This window comes from Miniopterus natalensis, chromosome 4, assembly GCF_054644295.1.
Source record: "Miniopterus natalensis isolate mMinNat1 chromosome 4, mMinNat1.hap1, whole genome shotgun sequence".
Taxonomy (NCBI): domain Eukaryota; kingdom Metazoa; phylum Chordata; class Mammalia; order Chiroptera; family Miniopteridae; genus Miniopterus; species Miniopterus natalensis.
The window spans coordinates 61,217,596-61,240,748 of record NC_142084.1 but is presented as its reverse complement, the minus strand read 5'-3'; the positions used below and the strand labels follow the sequence as shown (position 1 = coordinate 61,240,748).

The following is a 23,153-nucleotide window of genomic DNA, read 5'->3' as shown; positions in this document are numbered from 1 at the left end:
TAAAATAACCTACACTGAGACTGAAAACAATAGGGGTTTATTGCCTCCCCACTCTGAAGGCCAGAAGTCCAAACTCAAAAATGTTCCAAGGCCTTGCTTCCTCTGGAGGCTCCAGGGAGAGAGCCTACCTATCCCAGCTCCTAGTGGCTCTGGTGTCCCTTAGTTCCATCTCCCTAAGGGCAGAGAATCTACATTAATTATGGAGAATTCTGCCCAGGAGGTTTGTCTCTTCCACTCATGTATGAATTTGTTCAATCATTTTATATAGCAGTGTGGAGGCATGAGTATTTACTTCCTACTTTGGGTTATAATGCAGTGTTACTTAATTTTGTTGCAAAAATGATTCCAAGTTTGGCTCCTTTGTCTGTCTTTTTTTATTGATTTGAGAGAGAGAAACATCAATTTGTTGTTTCACTTATTGATGCATTTATTGGTTGATTTTTGTATGTGCCCTGACCAGGGATCGAACCCGCAACCTTGGGTATTGGGATAATACTCTAACCAACTGAGCTGCCCAGCAGGGCTTCTGTCTCTTTAGGGACCATCATTGTGGGGTTTTTATTTCTTGAGCATGGGCCTGACTTCTGCCATTACATGATGCTCAGGCTGGGCTTGTGTATTTCTCCAAGGAGTCCAGTTCCTTTTATTGGGGCACCGTGTTAGAAACCAGTGGGCGCTGGGTGTACTGTATTCCATTTTAACGTGCATTTAAATAGTTTTAAAGGTAGTCACTAAATAACAGAAATCCAAATGGTTAGTATGGAGAACAAAAGGAGATATTTGAGTAACAAGCTCAGAGGCTCTCATCTGCAAAAGGGACTCATCCCCAGGTTCCCAGAGGACAGGACTGGGTCTCAGGGAGTGGGGCTGTGTGGGGTTCTTCTTGCCCCTCTTCCCCAGCTGGTTCCCAGGCTGCCTGGCCACCAAGCCTTTGTCCAGGCTTTGCCTTCTGCCTGGTACACCCTACCCTACAGTCCCAGGATGTCTTCCTGGGGAAGACCTTCCAAACTGGGGAGAGTCTAGCAGGAATAGAAGCAGTTTTTGGAGGAGGAATTTGGGATGGGGTTTGAGTTCAGAAGGGCCCTCAACTGGATAAGTCACCTCGATTTCCTCACCTATGAACAATACAAAAGTAAAGCAAATAGAGACTCGAACTAGCTTTTGAAGGAATTAGGGGTGGGTTTTGAGGCTGGGAGGGCCCTCGATTAAGGCACTTTCTTACGCAGCCTTGGTTTCCCTACCCACAGATATGAGAAAAGCAAAATATTTAACGCTTCAGGAGTTTGTGTGTCATCCTCATGCATGGGGCATGCTAATCTTTTCTGTATGGTCCCAATTTTAGTATATATGCTGTCTAAGCAAGCAGGAGCCTAGGGGCCGACCCTGGGGCTAGTTACAGGGCATATAAATTCTTTCCACTAAGGGGGAATCATGTTACAAAGGTTTGGCATCCCATCTTTATATGGTACTAGTGCAGCACATAGCACATGGCGTAACCAAATGGGGTCTTTCACTGGACGTGAAAAGTGTTCCTTATTCTTTTTCTTTCTTAATATAACTTTAATGTGTGCCTTTTTATTTATTTAATCCTCACCGGAGGATATTTCCTTTCCACTGCTTTTTCAGAGAGTGGAAGGGAGAGAGAAAACCATCGATGTGAGAGGCACATCCACTGGTTGCCTCCCAGAGGCAGCCCAGGGGGACTGGAGACCAAGCCTGCAACCGAGGTACTGCCCCTGGCCCGAGTGAACCCGGGACCCTATACATTCCGCGGGCCCAGGCTCTAACCACGGAGCAAACCTGCCCCGGCAAGCGTTCGTTACTCTAACAAAACTTAAGCAGCTGCTGGGAGCTTATTAACCCTCACAGACGAACAAGCCCGGAAGTGGGGCGGAACCAGAGCCGCCGCCGTCCCATAAGTCTCTGAGAAGCGGCCGCGCCGCGCGGGCGACTCGTTGGTCCCAGCGAAGATGGCGGCGCTGGAGCCGGGCCGTTAGGGCGAGTGTGGCCTGCGGCCGCAGCTCACGAGCTGGCCCGGTGAGTATGGGTCCGGGGGTCCGGAACGGTCAGCGGGCCTCCAAGAGACCCCGGGGAGTGCGTGCCGGAGAAGGCGGGCACTCGTGGTATCGGGGAGGGGCTTGTGGGGTCAGAGGGCGGGTCTGGAAAGCAAAGGGTACTGGGTATGCGGCCTGGGCGTGGTCTGGGGGTTGTTGCGGAAACGGTGAAATCGAGGCGGGGGGTGGGGATTGTTTCTCTGGGGAGGGTCCCGGGGCGAATTGGGGGCGGAGCTTGACGGTTATTGGGTACTTGGGGGCGGGACCTAGCGGTTACATGGGGTGCCAGGGGTGGGGCCTGGAGTTATGGGGAAGAATTGAAGCAGAACCTGGAGGGCCAGGTTATGGCGCGGGGTTTGGAAAGTATAGGGTGTTAGAGACTGGGCGAGGACTTTGGGAACGGACCTAGGGATTGTTTGGGAGTCCCTGTGGTGAAGCCTTTGAGTTTAGGCTGGGCCTGGAGGTTCAAGAGGCAAATTGGGAGCGTGGTGTGGAAAGCAAAGATTGAAGGGGATGGGGAAGGAAGGCTTTGGGGGCAGAACTTAAAGTGTTGAAGGGGCTTGTAGGTGGGGCCTTTCCCCAACTTGTCTCCCTAACTCTGCCAAAGGTAGCCCCACCAGTGCCCTAACCTAAGGATAGATCCAGGGTCTGATCTCTTCGTGCATTTTCCACTGCTCACCTGGACCAGTGCAGTCACCTCACCCCATACCCCAGCTGCACCCTGCAGACAGCAGAGGTGTCCTGTTGAAATATAAGCCTTCCTGGGGCTTCTATGTGACGCACGGTGAAAGCCCACAGGACCCTGCACGACCTGCCCTGTCACCTCCCACCCTCATCCCAATAACCAGGCCACTCCTTAAATACCCCAGGCTCAGTACTCCCTCTGTGCCTTTGCACTGGCTGTTCCCTCCACTTGCAATACTTTTCCCAGACATCTGCATGCCTCTGTGTTTCCCTTGCATCTATGCTCGTGTCTTTTCCCTATGAGGCCTCCCTGGTCCTCTGTATTTAAAATGCCCCTCCCCTTTCACACACACACACATAAAACCCAAGAGCAGGGATTGGGTCCTTTTCATTCCTTGTGGTGACCCAACATCCAGCATGGCATTCAGCATCTTGCAGACACATGGCAAAGGCAAGCCAGTCCTCCCTGTCACTCCCTCCTTCAGGTGTCATTCTCTTTCTCAGGTGACTACCCTTGGTGTGTAACCTGTGGCAGGTGGGCACAATGGATCTGGCTTACGTCTGCGAGTGGGAGAAGTGGCCCAAGAGCACCCACTGTCCATCAGTGCCCCTGGCCTGCGCCTGGTCCTGCCGCAACCTCATCGCTTTCACTACAGACCTCCGGAATGACGACCAGGGTGCATCCTTTCACCTCCAGCCCATCTCCCATTTCCTCTCCTCCCCTCCCCACACAGTGTTATACCCTTGGCTCCCGTGGTGCTTGGCACACTGCCATGGGGTGATGCCAGGTCTTCAGCCTGCCTGAGGGCCACCTCCCACCAGTCCAGGCCCTTTCAGGCCTTCCTCATTCATAACTAGGGAGTGGTGAGGGCCTCAACATTTCAGGGTGCAAAAGGCAGATGCATTTAAACTGATGGCTGCTGTCCTCAGTGAACCACCTCCCATTTAAATGGAGGCTGCTCTCCTCAGTGAGCCACCCATTTAACTGATGGCTGCTGTGATGGTGCTCTCCTACACCTGGGAGATTTGCTCCCATGGCAGACCACCTGGTGCTTGGGGGACACTGGGATCACACCTGCAGGATAGAAGAGGGGAAGAGGAGCATTTTACTCAGGCTTGTTAAAGATTCCTGCCTCAGTTTCCATACCTTACATTGTCACTTTACATATATGTGTGTGTGTGTGTGTGTGTGTGTGTATATAATTGATATTGAGAGAGAGAGAGAGGGAGGGGGGAGAGAGAAACATTGATGCAAGAGCAAAGCATTGATCAGCCGCCTCCTGCATGCCCTCTACTGGGGATCAAGCCCACAACCCAGGCATGTGCCCTGACTGGGAATTGAACTGGCAGCCTTTTGGTGTGTCGGATGACGCCCAACCAACTGAGCTACACAAGCTACTTCTGACTTTTGAAAACCTCTAAGGTGCATGGCCACCACCGTCTTCTCTCCATCACTTGAGTAATGTGTGCTCTTTAGAGAAAATGAGAAAAGCACAGAAATTTAAAATAAAGAGAACCACATAAGCCTGCCCAGCATGGCTCAGTGGTTGAGCATCAACCTAGGATCCAGGAGATTGCTGTTCAATTCCCAATTAGGGCATATGCCTGGGTTGCGGGCTCGATCTCCAGCAGGGGGCATGCAAGAGGCAGCTAATCAATGATTCTCATCATTGATGTTTCTATCTCTCTCTCCCCCTTCCTTTCTGAAATCAATAAAAACATTTAAAAAAAAAGAAAGAACCACCTATTATCTTCCACTGAGAGAAGCCCACTGTTAGCATTTTGGGGTCATTCTCTTCCCATTCTGTTTCTGGGTTTCTTAAAAATGTGATTGTAGATACACTGGTGGCAAACTCACAGGCCTACTCTATTTCCCAAGGGAGCACAAGCCTGTTCCTCGTTAGTGAGCAGGCTGTCTATATGGTCAGCAGCATCTCCACGACTTCCTTGTGGGTGAGACATTTCCTGGGTCCTTCCCTGGTTTCCTCCATGACTTCAGGGCCATGTCATCATCACTGTACTGACCATGCTCCATCCCCTGCAGACCTGACCCGCCTGATCCACATCCTGGACACGGAGCACCCCTGGGATGTGCACTCCATCAGCTCGGAGCACAGTGAAGCCATCACCTGCCTTGAGTGGGACCAGTCAGGTGAGGGTGGCGCTGGTGGGGTTGGTAGGGTCCTTTGTGGCCAAAGGAGATCATGGTGATGCTCACTCTTGACCCTGAATCCCAGGGAGATGTGTTCTGTATTTTCTTGGTCCTGTCCTGAGTCAGAACTGGGACTCAAACCTTTGACTTAATGACTTTGGGGCTACTGTTCTTCCTGTGCCTGTTTTCAGAGCCATTTCCACATCAAGCCTCATGCCACTCCCCTGGCTCCACCTCTACTGGGCTGATTTCTCCCAGGCCCTTGATGCACATGGGGTGATAGTCCCTGTCCATGGTGGGGTTTTGTGATGCAGATTTGCTCCCTACAGGCTCCAGGCTCCTGTCAGCTGATGCCAATGGGCAAATCAAGTGTTGGAGCATGGCGGACCACCTGGCCAACAGCTGGGAGAGCCCTGTGGGAAGCCTGGTGGAGGGGGACCCCATCGTGGCCCTGTCTTGGCTGCACAACGGTGTGAAGCTGGCACTCCATGTGGAAAAAGTAGGTGTATGCCTGAGTATGTGTGGTGGACAAGACCATTTACTTTATCCGTCCGTCTGTCAACTTGGCTCTTCTTCTCCCACCACCAGCATCCTCTAAGGTTATTGAGCCTGGGACCTGGCTCACACCTTCGATCAAGCTGTCAGTTGGCACTTGTGTTTTCAGTGACCCACGTATTTAACTGATGGCTGCTTTCCTCAGTGAATCTCCCGTGTAACTGGTGGTTGCTGTACTAAGAACCTAGTCCACACTTTATTCCAGAATTCTTTGCTTTATACTCTGTGGTTCAGCCCACTGTCATAGTTAAGACTGGGAGCCTCCTGGGTCAAGGGGCACTTGAGTTCAAATCCTGACTTCATGCCTCTGTATATCACTTAGCTTATTATCAAGTGAGGTTGGTGGTGGGTCATGATGAGGATTCATTGAGAGAATGCATGAAACGTTTCAGCCTGGGGCTTGGCACAGGTCAGAGGCCCAGGAACCTGCATTCTCTTCCAGCTCACCAGAGGGGAACACCGATGCTGTCAGACCACTTAGAGAAACCCTGTGTAACCTCCAGCTCAGTGCCGTTTCAGTGATTAAACAGCACAGACAAAGCTCAGAAGTGTCATGCTGAGTGAAAGAAACCAGGCATAAAGGTTGCACACTGTTTCCACTCTGGTAAAGTTCTAGAAAAGGCAAAACTAATGACACAACCAGGGACCCGGGGTGGGGTGGATGGGGACTGACTGCTAAGGAACGTGAGGTCCCTTTTGAGGGAAGTGGATTCCGGTCACGATTTTAGCTGTTTTCCATGACAATACGTTTGTTAAGACCCATGGAACCATATGCTTAAAAAATAGTGAATTTTGTTGCACTTAAATTGTAACTTAAACCTAATTTGACATAAAATAGTAATAAAATAGCAGCCAGTACTTTTATGGCACCTCCTGAATTCTTAACACAGGGGTCTGCACATTGCAGCCAGCAGGCCAAATGCAGCCACACCTGTTTCTGTGAACAGGCTTATCAGCAGCTGCTTCTACAGACTCAGAGAAAGAGCAAGTAGTCACAGCAGAGGTCACCTGGCCTGAAAACCTGAAAATACTGAGTGTCTGGCCCCTTCCAGGAGAAGATTGCTGACTCCTGACCTTCATGTGTTCAATCATTTGATCCTCACCATGGTCCTCTGAAGTTCAGCTGAGGAGACTGAGGGACAGAGAGGCCTATATCAAACAGTGTTCAAGTGGCTGAGGCAGGATTTGTTTTTTTGTGTTTGTGTTTTTGGGTTTTTTTTAAATGTTTTTATTGATTTCAGTGAGAGGAGGGTAGAGGGAGAAAGATAGAAACATCAATGATGAGAGAGAGCCATTGATCAGCTGCCTCCTGCACACCCCAAACTGGGGATTAAGTCTGCAGCCCGGGAACGTGCCCTGACTGGAAAATGAACAGTGATCTCTTGGTTCATGGGTTTACTCTCAACCACTGAGCCACGCTGGCCGGGCCAAGGCAGAATTTGAGTTCAAATCCGTGCTCTTATACCTTCTGCGTCATTGTTCCTCTATTTCTGTGGGTTTGACTCCCAGAAGGGTGTTGTCGGGTCACAAGAGGCAGACCCCTAACCGCTCAGCGGGGCATCTTTCCTCATGCCCTAGTTGGGGGTGGCATCAATACTAAGAACCCTCACTCACTCTCCTGCAGTCGGGCGCTTCCAGCTTCGGGGAGAAGTTCTCTCGCGTCAAGTTCTCACCATCGCTCACACTGTTTGGGGGCAAGCCCATGGAGGGCTGGATTGCAGTGACGGTCAGCGGTCTGGTCACTGTGTCCCTACTCAAGCCCAGCGGGCAGGTGCTGACATCGACGGAGAGCCTATGTCGGCTGCGTGGCCGTGTTGCCCTGGCTGACATTGCCTTCACGGGTGGTGGCAACATCGTGGTAGCCACGGCAGATGGCAGCAGTGCCTCCCCCGTGCAGTTCTACAAGGTGTGTGTGAGCGTAGTCAGCGAGAAGTGTCGCATTGACACCGAGATCCTGCCCTCGCTCTTCATGCGCTGCACCACTGACCTCAACCGCAAGGACAAGTTCCCTGCCATCACCCACCTCAAATTCCTGGCCCGGGACATGTCTGAGCAGGTGAGGCCATCTGGGATGTGGCTACAGTGCCACACACTTCTTATCTCCAGTCCTGGATTGGAAGTCTGACATGGGTCTTACATGGCTAAACCCAGGGTTAGTCAGGGCTGATCCTTCCAGAGACTCTAAGAAAAACCTCTGGCCTTTTCCAGCTTCTAGAGGTGCCGTATCCCTGCTTTGTGTCTCCTTCCTCCATCATCACAGCCAGTAGCACAGCCTCTTCCATCTCTGACCTTTCTGCCTCTCTCATAGGAGGATCCTGTGATGACACTGGGCTCCCCAAGGAATCCAGAATTGTCCTCACCTCAGAGTCCTTGAATTAATCCCACCTGCAAAACCCCTTTATTGTGTGAGGTGACATGTCCACAGGTCCTGAGACCAGGACAGGGACATATTTGGGGCTGTTGTTCAGCTGACCCCACTAGGTCACTATGTTCCCATCGTAACTATGCAGCAGTAAGGCCGAAAGCACCAGGGAGGGCACCATTGGGGTGGTGTGTGCTGTTCCAGCAGGGTGGCAGATAGGCCTGGGTTTGAGTCCACAGCAGCTGTGAGGTCGGGGCCAGTGTGAGCTACTGAGGAAACGGAGGCTCAGGGAGGGGAGGTGGCTAGATCAGCCAGGCGAGCACCTGAGTCTGGGTTAGAGTGAGCACCTCCCATAAGGTTTGGATGCCCAAGGTGCTGCCTTCTCATCCAGTCACCCACCGTTCCCCAAGGTACTTTTGTGCGCTTCCAGCCAGACGAGCAGCATCGTGGAGTGCTGGTCCCTGCGGAAGGAGGGGCTCCCTGTGAACAACATCTTCCAGCAGATCTCTCCTGTGGGTGAGTCCCCTCCGTGGAGCCTGGATATTTGACTTTTAATTTAGGGAAACTGAGGCTCAGAGAAGTGAAATCCTTACTCATAGTTACCCAATAGGCAGCCCGACTACCTACCCTGAAACCTGTGGGGAGCATGGGATTGGTGGAGGAACAGCAGTGCAGAAGTCCTGGGACACAAGGCTAGGAGCTGGAGCCAGCTCCGCAAGGAGGCAGGGGCTTCAAGGAGGCACTTAATCCTAAAAGCCATGGAATCTTCCAGAAACCCTGGTTTAGGGTGAAAAAAGAGGCTGGAGGAGCTAACTGAGTTTGCCAATAACATACTCACCTGCTCACCTCCCTCTCCCCTATCCTTATACCCACCGGGATACCCCATGGCTCAGGATGACTCACGCCCCCCTCAATACAGGCCCTGGGATGCATTGCCTGGCCTAAAATCAGTAGGAAGCTGGAAAAGCCACTGGTTTTCATTCCCTGATGGTGGAGCTGTGGGGAGTAAACCCTGACCCAAGACACAGATGCAGATGTTTTCCTGGCAAAAGAAAGCTCTGCTTTTTACTGATTAGTGCTAATGGACCCTGGGGTGATTGGATGTTGGGGGACGGTGGCACTAAAGAAAGCCATTAATGAAGCCATGTCAAGAGGCCCCTCGAGGCTCAGAGGCTCCATTTGCTGCTCAAGGTGGTTACATAAGCTGTCCATTGTGGCTGCAGAGTAATTAATGTGAAGAGGGCCACAATGCCCTGTCCCTGGACAAGCATCCCGGGAGAGCTTTTAGACGGTGGCTGGTGGCCCCACAGGGGGCAGGCAGGACTGTATCAGCACCTCAGTGTGCACCAGTCGGGGAAGGGAGAGTTTAAATGTTGGGCACAGTTCCCAGCCCACAAACCCTCCCTGGAAATCTGCTGTGGTTGTTACCTTTATACTCTGTAGTGTCTTCCATCCAGACACTGAATTCCACTCTGACCTCCCTGGGCTTCAGTTTCCTCTGGAGGGCAGCATTTGCCGAGACTCCCTTACTGGGTTTGCAGCAAGGTTATAAACTGTGAGGAGCCACCAGGGCACAAATCTGGACATAGATGGTGGCAGAGATGAGCCCTCTGACAGCTTTGTTGTGTAACAAACTAGCCCCAAACTCAGGCTCAAAACCACAGCCCATATTATTCTGGGCCTCAGCTGCACCTACTTGGTTCCTTGTGCCTACCATCAGCCTCTGGGCTCGGGCTGCTGACCACCACCTGGGCCCATCCTCCCATGGTGCATGCCCCCACAGCCCAACCTGCTCACCTCAGTTTCCTGGGTACAGCACTGTTTGATCCTTTGCTTATATCATGTTCATCAGCTCCCACTAGCCAAGCCCAGATTCACGGAAATCATTCCACTTCTTGGGGGGCTTCATCATCATGCTGAGGGTGTGGGTATAGGGAGGGAATGCATCTTATCTGATGAGGAGAGCTGGGGTTCCACTTAGGATCTCTTACATCATAAGGGACAAAACTGAATCCAAGCTGGCTGAGTCACAAGGGGAGTTTTGGGGTTTGTGTGGCAGCAGGATCTAGATGGTGGCATTCCCCTTTTCAGTGTGTTGGGTCCATCAAGTGGACACACACTACTGCCAGCTGACAGCTTCCTGGAGAATGCCTCCTCCCTGACCCCAGGAAGTCCCAGGACTGGGTTCTGTTGGCCACCTTGGGTCATATGCCCGACCTGCACCAATCAGCTGGCTGGTACTTAGTGCTCTGAGTGGCCAGGGCTGGGGTAGGGCCTCTGGTTGGGGACAGGCACTGGGATCAGAGAAGGGGGCTTGGCCAGTGTCCCCTTTGGGGCCCACCACTGTGGTGTTTGTCTTGTCCTCATTCCATTACTGTCCTGTGTCCCTGCCTCTATTTCAGTTGGCGATAAGCAACCCATGATTCTCAAATGGCGGATCCTGTCGGCTACCAACGACCTAGACCGAGTGTCTGCTGTGGCACTACCCAAGCTACCCATCTCACTCACCAACACTGACCTGAAGGTGGCCAATGACACACAGTTCTACCCTGGCCTCGGTATGGTGGGCTTGGAGTTCAGGGCTTGGGTCTTAGGGGCAGGGGAGCTGCCTCCTGGCCTCAAGTCAGTTCCCAGCAAGGAAGTGGCCCTGGTTTCAGGATCCAACAGTCTCAAAGGACTGTGAGGCTGGCTGATGAAAAGCTGTATCTTTAACATGTAAAGAGCTGTTAGAAATCAATAAGGTAGGGAAACTTGAGGACAAACTTTCCTTGTTGTAGCTGCTGAGACATTGATCCTGAGTTCTGTTTCTGGAGCCTGTGACCATGAGGCAGGAAACACGGATGGCTAACAGTCAGCCCCCAACCCTGTTACACATTCATTACAAGCTTTGGGCTCAAGGAGCCCTGACCTCACTGACCTCTGTTCCTGCCATGAGGCCCTTTGTGTGCTCCTGTCCCCTCCACTTTGTCCCCCTGAGAGTTATGTGTTTGCTCACATCAGCCAAAACGTAGTGCCAGCTGCAAGGGAGCCAGGAATATGCAGCCTGAGCTGGTGATGACTTGTTCCACTGACTCTAATGGGCTGTTAGCAAAGGAAGAGGGGGTAGTGGCTATGGGGGCAGCCAGCCAGACACGGGGTAGTGGGTTCTTTGTGGCTTGGGACTCACCCATCCCCAGGGCAGTCACTTTTCATTGTTCAGAGCTGGGCAGCCCCACAGCCACCCATGGGTGTGTTCCTGCACCTGACCCTGCATGTGCTCTGCCCCTAGGGCTAGCCCTGGCCTTCCATGATGGTAGCGTCCACATCGTGCACCGGCTGTCACTGCAGACCATGGCCATCTTCTATAGCTCCACAGCTCCACGCTCCATGGATGAGCCAGCTATCAAGCGCCCTCGGACCACGGGCCCCACTGTCCACTTCAAGGCCATGCAACTGTCTTGGACCTCCCTGGCCCTTGTGGGCATCGACAACCATGGGAAGGTAAGTGCTGTCCCAGGCACTCCAAAGCTGCCTACTCAGTGTGTGTGTGTGAGGAGCAACCTCCACCCCATCCATGGCTTCCCTGGAGGAAATGGGCTCCATCTAGTCACTGTCTGGCACATGCCACTTGTTTTTAGCTCCACCTCAATCCTGGGCCATTTCCTCGGCACCTGCATGTGGGGATTGTCTGCCATTCCACAGGCCTGTCCTTTCATGAGGTGCTCAGCTTCCCTGGGGAACCATGTCTGTGCCTGGAGGGATTCTGCCCCCCCATGGTTTGTGTCCATCATGGAGCCTAAATGAAGGGTCCAGTAACCCCAAATGTGCCTGCAGGTATAGGGCGGCCTCTTGGGCTGTTTTTGGGAAGCACTGTACAGCTCCCTCAAGCCCATTAACACTTCCACATGCCAGGCTCTGACTGCCCACAGGGCAGCAGGACCATAAGGTCCAGGAAGGAAGCATGGTGCCTGGAGCCTTAGGTGAAGGTAGGAACCTCATCCGTCTAGTGCTCCCTCTGAGGCCTAACCAGCTGTTCCCTCTCCCACAGCTGAGCATGCTACGCATCTCACCCTCCATGGGCCACACACTGGATGTGAACCTGGCCCTGCGGCACTTGCTTTTCCTGCTGGAGTACTGCATGGTAACCGGCTATGATTGGTGGGACATCCTGCTGCACGTGCAACCCACCATGGTGCAGAGCCTGGTAGAGCGACTGCATGAGGAGTACACGCGACAGAAAGCTGCCCTTCAGCAGGTAGCCGGGGGCCACGTGCCATCACCTGACAGAGGATGCCCCCTCCCTTTTACCTAGTCCTTCATCTGGAGAGTTTTCTGTAGGAAGTCAGAGCCCTGCAGGTGACATGTAAACCCCTGGGGCCACCACTTCTGCTGCTAGTGGGGGCTGTCTTCTCAAACAGCTCAGAGTGCATGAGTGTGCGTGCATGCGAAGCTGGGGGCCTCACACGCATGATGAGATAGGAGCAATAAATAGACTTAAAGATCTGAGAGGAAGAAAGGACAGTGACCAGGTGACAAGAAACCACTAGCATCTGAGAGGGGCCCTTAACTCCATCGTGAGTTCACCATGGACGCTGCATAGAGAACATTTTCAGAAGTGGGTAGCTTTCCTCTGCCAGCAATGACCAGTAAAACAGTAAGATGGGGATAAAGGTTCCCTTCACAAGAGCAGTCTGATAGGATATGAGTGAGATTATTAGGGAGGATATGAGGATGTAGCAGGGGTTCAGAACTGATCACGGTGGAAATCAAATCACTGTGTATGGGCCCTAACCCGAAGCTTTATAATACTTTAGTGCATTCACCAGTCCCACGAGACCAGATCTCCCCTCGGCACTGCTGACACCTGGGCCAGGTCTCTGTGGGGAAGAAGCTGTCCTGGGCAAAGTGGGATGTTGAGCAGCATCCCTTGCCCCCATCCACTTAATGCCAGGAACACCCCAGGATGACAACCACAGATGTCCCCAGACTAGGCCCTAGTGTCCCCTGGGAGCAGGGCTACTGCCAGGTTAACACCCCACCCATCCTGTGAGATAGGTTCTCTTATCTGATTCTACCATAAGGAGGTAAGGCACAGAGACAGACGCAGATTGCCTCAACTTGCCCAGCCCAGCTACACACTGTGGCAGAAGTGTCTTCCCCAGGCCCCTCAGGTGGATGTCCTACTCACGCTGCACCCCCCCCCCCCCAGGTCCTTTCCACCCGGATCCTGGCCATGAAGGCTTCTCTCTGCAAGCTTTCCCCCTGCACCGTGACCCTTGTGTGTGACTACCATGCCAAGCTCTTTCTCATCGCCATCAGCTCCACGCTCAAGTCCCTGCTGCGCCCGCACATCCTCAACACGCCCGACAAAAGTCCCAGCGACCGGCTAACTGAGATCTGTGCCAAGATCACAGATGTTGGTGGGTCCCACCTCCACTCAGTAGTCCACCCTGAGAGCTGCCGCACATGCAGGGTTATGTGCGGGAATGTCCTAAATCCCACTGAACACTGTCCACTGAGGATTTATTGTGTGCCAAGCATGGGGGTGATACCTGAAGGAGGTGGAGGCATTGGCCCTCAGGGCTGCCCTGGAGCTGGGGACAGATGTTAACCAGAGGGGAACCAAAGATCAGTCAGGTTGAGTCCCATCAGCCATGCTGGGGAGGAGCTGTAAGGGGCCTACCACAGGTTGGCCCAAGGGACATTGGGGTTGTCCTAAGAGCTGGCCGTGGACACTCCATTGCTCTGAGTCCAGCCCTTTCCTCCAGGGTCCCCAGTTCAGCCACCTTACCCACTTGCTTGTTCACGGCGTTGGGTTCACCTCGTCCAGGCCCAGCTCACAGTGGGTGCTATTGGGTAATGAGAGACCCCAGGTGCAAAGTAGGGTCGGTTCTTGTGCATGGTGGGGCCTGGCCACCCCTAACCACCCTCCCCTTCCAGATATAGACAAGGTCATGATCAACCTCAAGACGGAGGAGTTTGTCCTGGACATGAACACACTTCAGGCCCTGCAACAGCTCTTGCAATGGGTGGGCGACTTTGTGCTCTACCTGCTGGCCAGCCTGCCCAACCAGGTGTGCTCCCTCCCCAAAGTTCCCTCCCCCAGGACCCATGGAGGTCCTAGGATGCGGCACACATTTAAATACTCAGCCCAAATAACTTTTCCTACAGGGTGCTCCACTGCGGCCTGGACACAGCTTCCTGCGGGATGGCACCTCGCTTGGCATGCTGAGGGAGCTGATGGTCGTCATCCGCATCTGGGGCCTCCTGAAGCCCAGCTGCCTGCCCGTGTACACGGCCACCTCTGACACCCAGGACAGCATGTCTCTGCTCTTCCGCCTGCTCACCAAGCTCTGGATTTGCTGTGAGATGCCCAGCCCTTTGTTCCCTGCACCCCACCAGCATATGAACCCTAGCTGAGTCCCCCCCACCAGAATATAAGCTTCCACAAGTTTAACTGGCTCTGTTTTGGTCTCCACTGTTTATCCAGCACCAGCACAGATCCAAGCACAGGGTGGGTGCTCATTAAACATTAGCCATTATTAGGCTAATAATACTTTACCTGGTGGCTTGTCTCACATCACCAGGCTGTGTATTTCTGGAGGTCCAGGTTCTTTCCTTCTTGCAGCCCTGTTCCCAGGAAGGCACCCAGTGCTCACTGAATGTTTTTCAAATGAATGATTGGGTTCCCGTTTTGCAGAGAAGACTAAGGCCAGAGACCAGCAGGAGCTTCTAGGGTAATTCAGAAAGTCAGGTTAGAGCTGGGCCCAAATATCTGGTCCCTGAGCTCCAAGCTGATCATGACATCCCCATGGTCCCTCTCTGCAGGCCGTGATGAGGGCCCCACATGTGAGCCAGATGAGACGCTCGTTGATGAGTGCTGCCTCCTGCCCAGCCAGCTGCTCATCCCCAGCTTGGACTGGCTGCCTGTCAGCGACGGCCTGGTCAGCCGCCTGCAGCCCAAGCAGCCCCTGCGTCTGCACTTTGGCAAGGCTCCCAGTCTCCCCGGCAGTGCCACCACCTTGCAGCTGGATGGCCTTATCAGGTGCGTGCCCTCTGCCTCGGGCCCTTTGCATGTTCCTTCTAGAAGGTTCCCCCCAAACCTACCTGACTCCTTCATGCCTCTGCTCGGGGCCTTTGCATGTGCTGGACTTGCTGCTTCCTTCTGAGCTTGACCTAAATGCTGTCCCTAGGAGATATCCCTTGCTTAGGCACTAAATTCCCCTCGCCTCCCAGTACCTGTCACTTCCCTCCACCATCACCTCAATCTTTACTGATTTGCGCACTTGAGTATCTGTGTAAATCCTCCTCTCCCTGGTCTGTCACCTCTTACATGCAGTGCCTACATGGCTGACTGTAGTTACTCAGGCTCCGGCCTCTACAGAGGTGAGGCTGATACATGGCTTGAGCTCCCCACTGTAAATCATACCCAGCCTGGCCCAAGGCCCTGGTGGGCACTAAATCAGGCAGGACCTTCGCAGGGATGAGGGTAACTTCTACAGTCAAGGGCCAGCCCTGTCTTTGGAACAGGGGTCTGGATAGCCCAAGCCTATTAAGTTAACCCTTTATTGCCCACAGTACTGTGGGGTGGGGTGGGGTTTTGTCACCATCTCAAAGGCAAATGAACAGCTCAAAAAGGTGCAGTCACACCCTGGCCAGTGTGGCTCAGTTGTTTGGGCATCGTCCTGTGCACCAAAAGGTTGCTATTCGATTCCCAGAAGGGGACATGTAGGAGGCAGCCAGTCACACTCTCACATTGATGTTCCTATCTCCCTCTCCCTTTCCTTTCCTCTCTCTATAAAAATCAATAAAAAGGCCTGGCCAGTGTGGCTCAGCAGTTGATCACTGACCAATGATCTAGGAGATCTCAGTTCGATTCCCAGTTAGGGCACATGCCCAGGATGCAGGCTTGATTTTCAGTAGAGGGTGTGCAAGAGGCAGCTGATCAATGACTCTCTCATCATTAATGTTTCTTTCTCCCTCTCCTTTTCTCTCTCTCAGAATATATCAGTATATAATATGATATGATATGGTATGATAATATAACATATAAAACATAATATAATGTAATATAATGTAACATATTAATATTAAATATGTCAATAAAGATACTTTAAAATTTAAAGAAAAAAAATTAATAAAAAGCCCTGGCTGGTGTGACTTAGTGGTTAGAGCATTGGCCTGCGCACCAGAGGGTCAGGGGTTCAATTCCTGGTCAGGGGCATGTACCTTGGTGGTGGGTTTGCTCCCTTCCCCCAGTGGGGGCTTGTTCGGGAGGCAACCGGTCGATGTTTCTCTCTCTCTCTCTTTCTCTATCCTCCCCCCCTCCTTCCCTTCTACTCTCTCTGAAAAGCAATGGAAAAAATACCCTCAGGTGAGAATGAACAACAATAACAAAAAAATCTATAAAAGAAATATTTTAAAAAGCAAAAAATAACAACAAAAAAGGTGCAGTCATTAAGCCAGAGTCACAGCCAGGATGTGGCTGGGCCACCATCTGCACCGGGACCCATCAGGCTTCCACCCCTGCTTAGTGCTCTTTTAATGGAGAAACACACGTGACCTCACTGAGTATCCTTTTACTTTGGATGGAAGTTTCAGAAACCAGATGAGTAAGCCCTGGCTGAGTGGCTCAGTTGGTTGGTTGGATCATTATCTCACACACCAAAAGGTTGCAGGTTTGATTCCTGGTCAGGGCACATACCTAGGCTGTGGGCTCAATCCCTGGTCAGAGGCCACTGATCAATGTCTCTCTCTCCCCCTTACCCTCTAAAAAAAATAAATATATCCTTGAGTGAGAATAGAAAAATAATAGATGAGTAAAAGGAAGATTGTTCACACCCTGTGAGCCCAGCTCTGGGACCTCCCTACATTTCCTTTCTTGTGTCACGGTGAGACACAGCCTGATGAATCATAGGCTTCCCTCTGTGTTTGGGTCTGAATGAGTATGCTGGTTCCAGGGAGGTTTTGAACTCTTTGTTTTGGAAACTTTCAAACATGTTTTACATGAATATAACCAACTGTCCTGCCCCAGTCACCAGGTCTACTCCTATGGGGGCTCCCACTATCAGGTTCTCTGGTGTCATCCAGGGGGTCTGGCACCATCCAGGGTGGGGTGTCTCTGTGAGTAGAGGGAGTGTAGATGCACATCTACACACTCCCTTGTGTTTTGTCACAGTGGCTGTGTGACACGTGTATGCATCTGTGTTCATATGTGTATATGTGTGTGCATGAATTTATATGCATGAATTTGTGTTCACATGTGCATGCATCTCTCTGTGTGTTTGTGTGTGCTGTGGGGTGGTAGTCTGATCCCCTCTGCTCTCCCCTCTCACCTGCCAGGGCAACGGGCCAGCCCAAGATCGACCACCTGCGGAGGCTGCACCTGGGAGCCCACCCCACAGAGGAATGCAAGGCCTGTACAAGGTGAGCCACCCACTATGGACCCTTTGTCAGTCATGCAGCAAATACTGTTCCCACTCTGCCACCCAGTGACTTGGAATAAGAGGTTTCTCCTCTGTGACCCATTTTCCCTACTTGTGGGGCTGTTGAGAGGGCATACCAGGCAGTTTCTATAAGGACCCAGCTACCTTGGGAGGTCCTGGGCTTCCCTTCCTGGGGCATCAATAGTTATCAGGTGACCACACAGCCCTTGCAGAGCTCCCAGTAACCCAAGTGCAGGAATGAAGGAACAATCACAGCAGTTTGAGACCCAGCCCTGCACTGGCCCTTTCAAACGTGGCCCTGATGGCTGCCACAGAACCCCAGGCGCAGGTTCTGACTCCTAGGGTCACACCACTGGGGAGTGTCCAAGCAGGTCTGGAACTTCTACCCCTGCTTTATCCACTCAGCGAGGTTGAGGGGGCAATGCCTGAGCCTGGATTGGAGGATGTGAAGGAGTTAGCTCAGTGTGGGGGGTAGTGCAGGGAATAGCATTTCTGGTGGGGGAACAGCATGTATAAGGGCTCCATGGCAGGTGGGAGAGGGCCCTGCCTAGCACCCGCTCCCACCCACTCTGCCTGCAGGTGTGGCTGTGTTACCATGCTCAAGTCACCCAACAAGACAACAGCCGTCAAACAATGGGAACAGCGCTGGATCAAGAACTGCCTGTGTGGGGGACTCTGGCGGCGGATGCCCCTCAGCTGCCCCTGACTGGGGCCCCCAAGCCCTGTAAATAGATTCCTAATGGATTTTATAGGAAGGTGATCCCTTCGTCAGTGACAGCATTCCACATACTCAGGATCTTTATTGGATGCATTAAAAAATAGTCATCCTCTCCCTAGCTGGTTTGGTTCAGTGGTTAAGAGCGTCGGCCTGTGGACTGAAGGATCCTGGGTTCGATTCTGGCCAAGGGCACATACCTTGGTTGTAGGCTTGATCCCCAGTTCTGGTTGGGGCGTGTGCAGGAGGCACCAATCGATGTTGTCTTTCACATCGATCTTTCTCTCTCTCTCTCCCTTCCACTCTCTCTGAAAAGCAATGGAAAAAATATCCTCCAGTGAGGATTAAAAATAAATAAACTGTCTTTTTAAAAAAAGAAAAAAAATAGTCATCCTTGGCCCTGGCTGGGTAGCTCAGTTGGTTAGAGCATCATCCCTGTACACCAAGGTTGGGAGTTTGATCCGTGGTCAGGGCACATACAAGAAACAGCCAAGGAATGCATAAATAAGTGGAATAACAAATTGATGTTTCCCCCACTCTCTTCCTGTCTCTCTAAAAATCAATCAATTGAATAATTTTTAAAAAAATCATTCTTCAAGTGCGACTTTCAGGGCCTCTCAGCCAAGGCCAGCATTGCTGTGAGGTGGAGCAGGTGAAGACATGGCCTGAAGCCTCAGGTTGGTGCCCCTCAGCCCAGTGGATCCACTTTTGCTCTCTCTGGACCTAATGGTGTATCCCAGGAAGTGGGACCCCATTTCACAGCTGCACCTCTATACATGCTGTGTGCTGACTAAAACAGACCCAGGCCTTCCTCACATGTCTTTCATGGCTCAAGTGCTGACTTCCCAGAACCTCCAGGCCCCACCACTCTCAGATGCCCCTGGTCACAGTTCAGAGGGTCCAGGATATTCTGGGTGTCAGTCCTTTAAAATGTCCCATGTGAGCCCTGGCCACTGTGACTCGGTTGAGCATGGTCCCATGAGCCAAAAGGTGGCTCGTTTGATTCCCAGGTTGCGGGCTAGATCCCTGCTAGGGGCGTGCAGGAGGTAGCCGAGTAGTGTTTCTCTCTCACATCAATGTTTATCTCTCTCTCTCCGTCTCCCTTCCCCTTTCTCTACAATCAATGAAAACATATTTAAAAAATAATAACAAAATGTCCCATGTGAACCTATTAGGTGTCCAGTGGTTGCTGCTGACACCCACCAGACATCTTCCTCTGTTTCCTCATCTGTACCTACTGATGTTGTACCTGCTCATGCAGAGGTGGCGCTCTGTAGGATGTAGGGTGGCTGGTGCATGGCCATGTGGTGGGCATTACCCCAGCATTCCCCTACCCCCAAGTCCTACCCAATCCCGACTCCCCCTCCGCCATCATGCATTTCTAAGAAATTCTGTCTCCATGTGCCCATATGTGTCGCTCTTGCTCTATCAGTATTTATGGAGTGCCTAGTATATTACTTCAGGCACAACGATCCCACAGGGACCTGCAGACTGGGCTTGGGTGAGGACTGTGCCCAACCTGCCCAGCTTTTCTGTAGGTGGGTGGGTTTCTGCCTCATCTGTCTCTGAGTGTGTGTCTCTCTCCTTGCTCTGTCTTTGTCTCCTTGACCCACCCCTCAACCCAGAGCAGCTTAAGCCTCATCTCCAAGGGGTCCCACCTACTGCTGCCAGCAGGCACTTTCCCTAGTTATGTCCCACACCCCTGTGGAAGATGCAGTGGCCTGCCTTAGTGGTAATTGGTTCTCATGTTTTTCTTCTGGAAGCTCAAGGGAGGCAGGCCAGGTGGGCATCCCAGAGAAGGTAATGCCTTTGCTACTGCACAGGCACTTGTTGGCCTCTCAGGATGGCAGGAGCTCAGGGAGCCCCTTACCTGGGCTAGGGACATGTTTAAAGCCCATCTACCATGGCTGCAGGACTCTGACAGTGTCCAGTTCTAAGTTTGATCAGTGTGGTCTAATTGGTGCTTTCCACAGGGACTTGAGGCTCCTGGGTCAGGACTGGAAAGGGACAGGGAAGCTGGCCCTTGGCCAAGTGGGTGGGCTCCTGGCTGCCACCACCCACTGCCCCTTAGTGAAATGGGAACTCCCAAGGCAGTCCCCCTGCAGGAGGTAGACCTGGATAAGGGGTCACTACCCAGGGATGGAGCCATCATGAGCCAGTGGAGGAAATGTCTGTAAATCATTTGTTCTAACTCAGAATTAGGAACAGATTCATGGCTCTTTGGGGAGTAGGAACAAGGCCTTTCCTCCACAAAAGTGTTTCCCTGGGTCTGTCCCACCCAAACCTCACCCATAACTCCACCTTGATGCCATCTATGTGTTGAGGTGAATGGAGATTAAAGACTCGTCCTTTTACAGTCATGTCATCTGCACCTTGTTTGACCACATACCTACCCGGAGTCTCCCCAGCCCAGGCCCAAGGGGAGCGAAGATGCCTACATGTGACCCCAGGTCACCTGGACATGGTGAAGAATGGATAAACCACCAGCTTCTTGATTCCCAACCAGCAGAAGCTGAGCATAAGTGACATAGTGGCTCTATGTCACCAAGTTCAGGTAGTTTGTTTTGCAGCAGGCCACCAGAATATCTTGTAAATTGCTGTGCAGGCCCAATAGGCAAAATGTACCAGGCTGCCCAGGAGCATTGGCTTATTGGCACATGGGGTGGCCCACCTGCCATGGGCTTCCTGGAATGAATGTTGAAGGGGGAGATTCAGTGGATCAAGATGTCCTGTTACGCCCCAACCTGTTCCCCACCTGGGGGCATCATGTTGCCCATGAGTGTTTACACAGTTCATAGTTCCTGCCTCTGGGATCAACAATGACACTGTTACAGGAAGAGGCCATTCAGCGCATCAAGCTGCACATGTTCTCTGTGCCCTACTGAGTCCTCATAGCCTCCTTGGAGCCAGTGACCTTGGGCCTTCATTATAGACAAGGAAAACAGGGCCGCAGCTGCTGAAAGATTGGAGCCCGTGCCTTGGTCTTGGAAGACACCCATTCCTTCTCTTCATTTAGTGTCCATGGTGCTCCCAGGCCTCTAGCCTTCCACCACTCATAATCCACCTCTTCCTCCCAAACCATCTCCGAAACTTCTGTGGCTCCCGTTGACCACAGGATGCGTGTGCACCTCCTGTGACACCCCTAAGGCTGTGTCCCCCCTCCACCTCCCTCCATCCCACCCTCCAGGTAGAGAAAGTCTAGCCCAGCTTCATCAGTCATCAGCCCACAGACAGGGAGCAGACCAGTTTTATCTGTAACCCCTACCAGTGTTGTCAGATAAAAGGCAGGATGCCCAGTGAATTTCAGATGAACAATGAATATTTTCTTAATATAAGTCTGCCCCAAATGTCACATGGGATATACTTATTAGTATAAAATGTATTTGTTTTCTGAAAGTCTCATTTAATTAGCCAACCTGTATTTTTATTTGTTAAATATAGTCACCCTCCTCCCTCCCCAAACTGAACCATTTCAAAGCCACTTCCTGGTATCATCATTTCATTCAGGAAATACCTATTGAGTGACTGAGTCTTTGATGCTGAATGACTAGCAATTATGTCTCTCGCTCCCCTTATTCAAATGTGCACAATTTCTTACACACAAAATTCATGAGCATACTAAGGAGAACCTCACACCTGTCATAGGAAAGCCTAAATGAGTTAGGTCCGGTGCAATGGAATATGTGACCAGTTCTTATGAGCAGGACTGGGAGTTAGCTCTGTCTGCTGCACCCAGCCCAGGGCCAGGCACACAGGAGGAGCTCAATAAATGCTTGTGTATAAATTAATGTGCCATGGTACAAAAACAATACCCTCCCACAGGTTCCAATTCCAACTTCCCAATCCCCAGTGGGACACATGACTTCACCTTTCAGACCTTATGTCTCTTTTTCATCAAAAGGGAAGTCGTGAACACTCTTTGGGGATTAGGCTTAATTCGTGGGGCCTTGTAGGTGCTAGGCCTCAATGGTCCCTCATCCAGGCAGGAGAAAGGGCACAGGGCCTTGGGGTCTGGGTTCTGCCCTGTCACCTCCCTGTCATTGCCCAGACGGAGGGCAGTGAGTCTGGGGTGGCAGAGCTGTACGGCTGCTCAGGGACACCCATCAATCTCTTTCTATGACCCTCTCAGCTCAGGGAATGCCTATGAATGCAAGCACAATGGCTCTGGGTTCAAATCCAGACTTTGCCCCGGAGCTTCTGTGTGACCTGAGGATCTCCGAGCCTGTTTCCCAATTTGTGACATGATCATAAGAGCACAACTTTAATATATCTTTATTGATTTCAGAGAGAGGAAAGGAGAGGGAGAGAGAGAGAGAGATAGAAACACCAATGATGAGAGAGTCATTGATCGGCTGCAGCCCGCAACCTGGGCATGTGCCCTGACCAGGAATTGAACGCCGATCGCCTGGATCCCAGGTCGACACTCAACCGCTGAGCCACGCCTGGCCGGGCAAGAGCACAACTTTAGAGTCTCTGTACACTTAAATCTCAGCCCAGAGCAGGGTCTTGCACATACAGGCCCTCACATTCCACTTGGGAAGCAAAAGGAGAGCTGGACATTAGCAAGACCAAGGCGACACCCCCATGTGGGCCCTCCCAGGGTTTCAGGTGTCCTCTAGACTGGTAGAGAGGAGTAAGGACATCACCATGTGGCTGAGGCATGGAGAGGCGCCTGGCAACTTCAGCTCCTCATGAAGGGTGTCAGGTCTCCCCACTTTTACCTCACTAACCCCACCCCAAGTTCCCCCCGAACCAGGGTTACCACCTTTCAGCCCTCCTGTCACCTTCTGGCACCGCATTACTGGTGCACATACTTATGTTTGCAGATTCTACCACCCCGGGTCTGGCTTGCCTCAGTCATGCAGTGTGTGCTCAAGATGGCAGCAGCATAGGGAGCAGCTGAACTCATCTAATTGATGACTGAATGAACAGCTTCCGAACAGCAAGTGAGAAAGAGACAGAACCATAGGGTGGCAGGAGCTCTATTCAAGGGATTTGGCCTTCAAGGTCAGCACAGCAGGTTCCCAGCTACACTGCCTGGGGCCTTTTGCTTCCAAACAAAGGAACAACAGGGTGTCACCATGAGCACCTAGCCTCCCTGCCAAGGAGTCACTCAGGTCCACAGGCCAGAGCCCCAAGTGTTATGCCTGCCCAGCTCCAACCAACTTCCTAAACTACAAAACCTGCACATAACACCTACACAGAA

General features: G+C 52.0%; 1 protein-coding gene and 1 non-coding gene across 3 annotated transcripts; one reads left to right on the top strand and one right to left on the bottom strand.

Annotated features, from left to right (window-relative positions):
• Window positions 1–580: 580 nt before the first annotated feature.
• Window positions 581–18,173, top strand: MED16 (mediator complex subunit 16). Of its 2 annotated transcripts, XM_016214876.2 has the most exons (15): window positions 581–2,037; window positions 3,243–3,415; window positions 4,783–4,890; window positions 5,220–5,389; window positions 7,070–7,501; window positions 8,218–8,323; window positions 10,210–10,365; window positions 11,076–11,287; window positions 11,835–12,041; window positions 12,996–13,206; window positions 13,727–13,860; window positions 13,958–14,150; window positions 14,615–14,831; window positions 17,129–17,212; window positions 17,812–18,173. In XM_016214876.2, the coding sequence occupies exons 2-15, from the start codon at window positions 3,283–3,285 to the stop codon at window positions 17,936–17,938; spliced, it is 2,490 nt and encodes an 829-aa protein (XP_016070362.2). In that variant the 5' UTR covers window positions 581–2,037; window positions 3,243–3,282; the 3' UTR covers window positions 17,939–18,173. The 2 variants fall into 2 exon arrangements, with proteins under 2 accessions (XP_016070362.2, XP_016070363.2); XM_016214877.2 differs by lacking the exon at window positions 581–2,037 and having other exon boundaries at window positions 2,532–3,415.
• LOC148093313 (U6 spliceosomal RNA) lies at window positions 1,260–1,366 on the bottom strand. Its single transcript, XR_015714511.1, has one exon. It is a non-coding gene; the product is annotated as a U6 spliceosomal RNA (small nuclear RNA).
• Window positions 18,174–23,153: the final 4,980 nt, after the last annotated feature.

What these genes read in the sequence shown, in the direction of transcription:
- MED16 (XM_016214876.2), top strand. Translation starts at nt 3,283, where the DNA reads ATGGATCTGGCTTACGTCTGCGAGTGGGAGAAGTGGCCCAAGAGCACC. An exon ending in CCTCCGGAATGACGACCAGG is followed by an intron (nt 3,416 to 4,782) that starts GTGCATCCTTTC and finishes CATCCCCTGCAG; the next exon opens with ACCTGACCCGCCTGATCCAC. An exon ending in AGAAAGCTGCCCTTCAGCAG is followed by an intron (nt 12,042 to 12,995) that starts GTAGCCGGGGGC and finishes CCCCCCCCCCAG; the next exon opens with GTCCTTTCCACCCGGATCCT.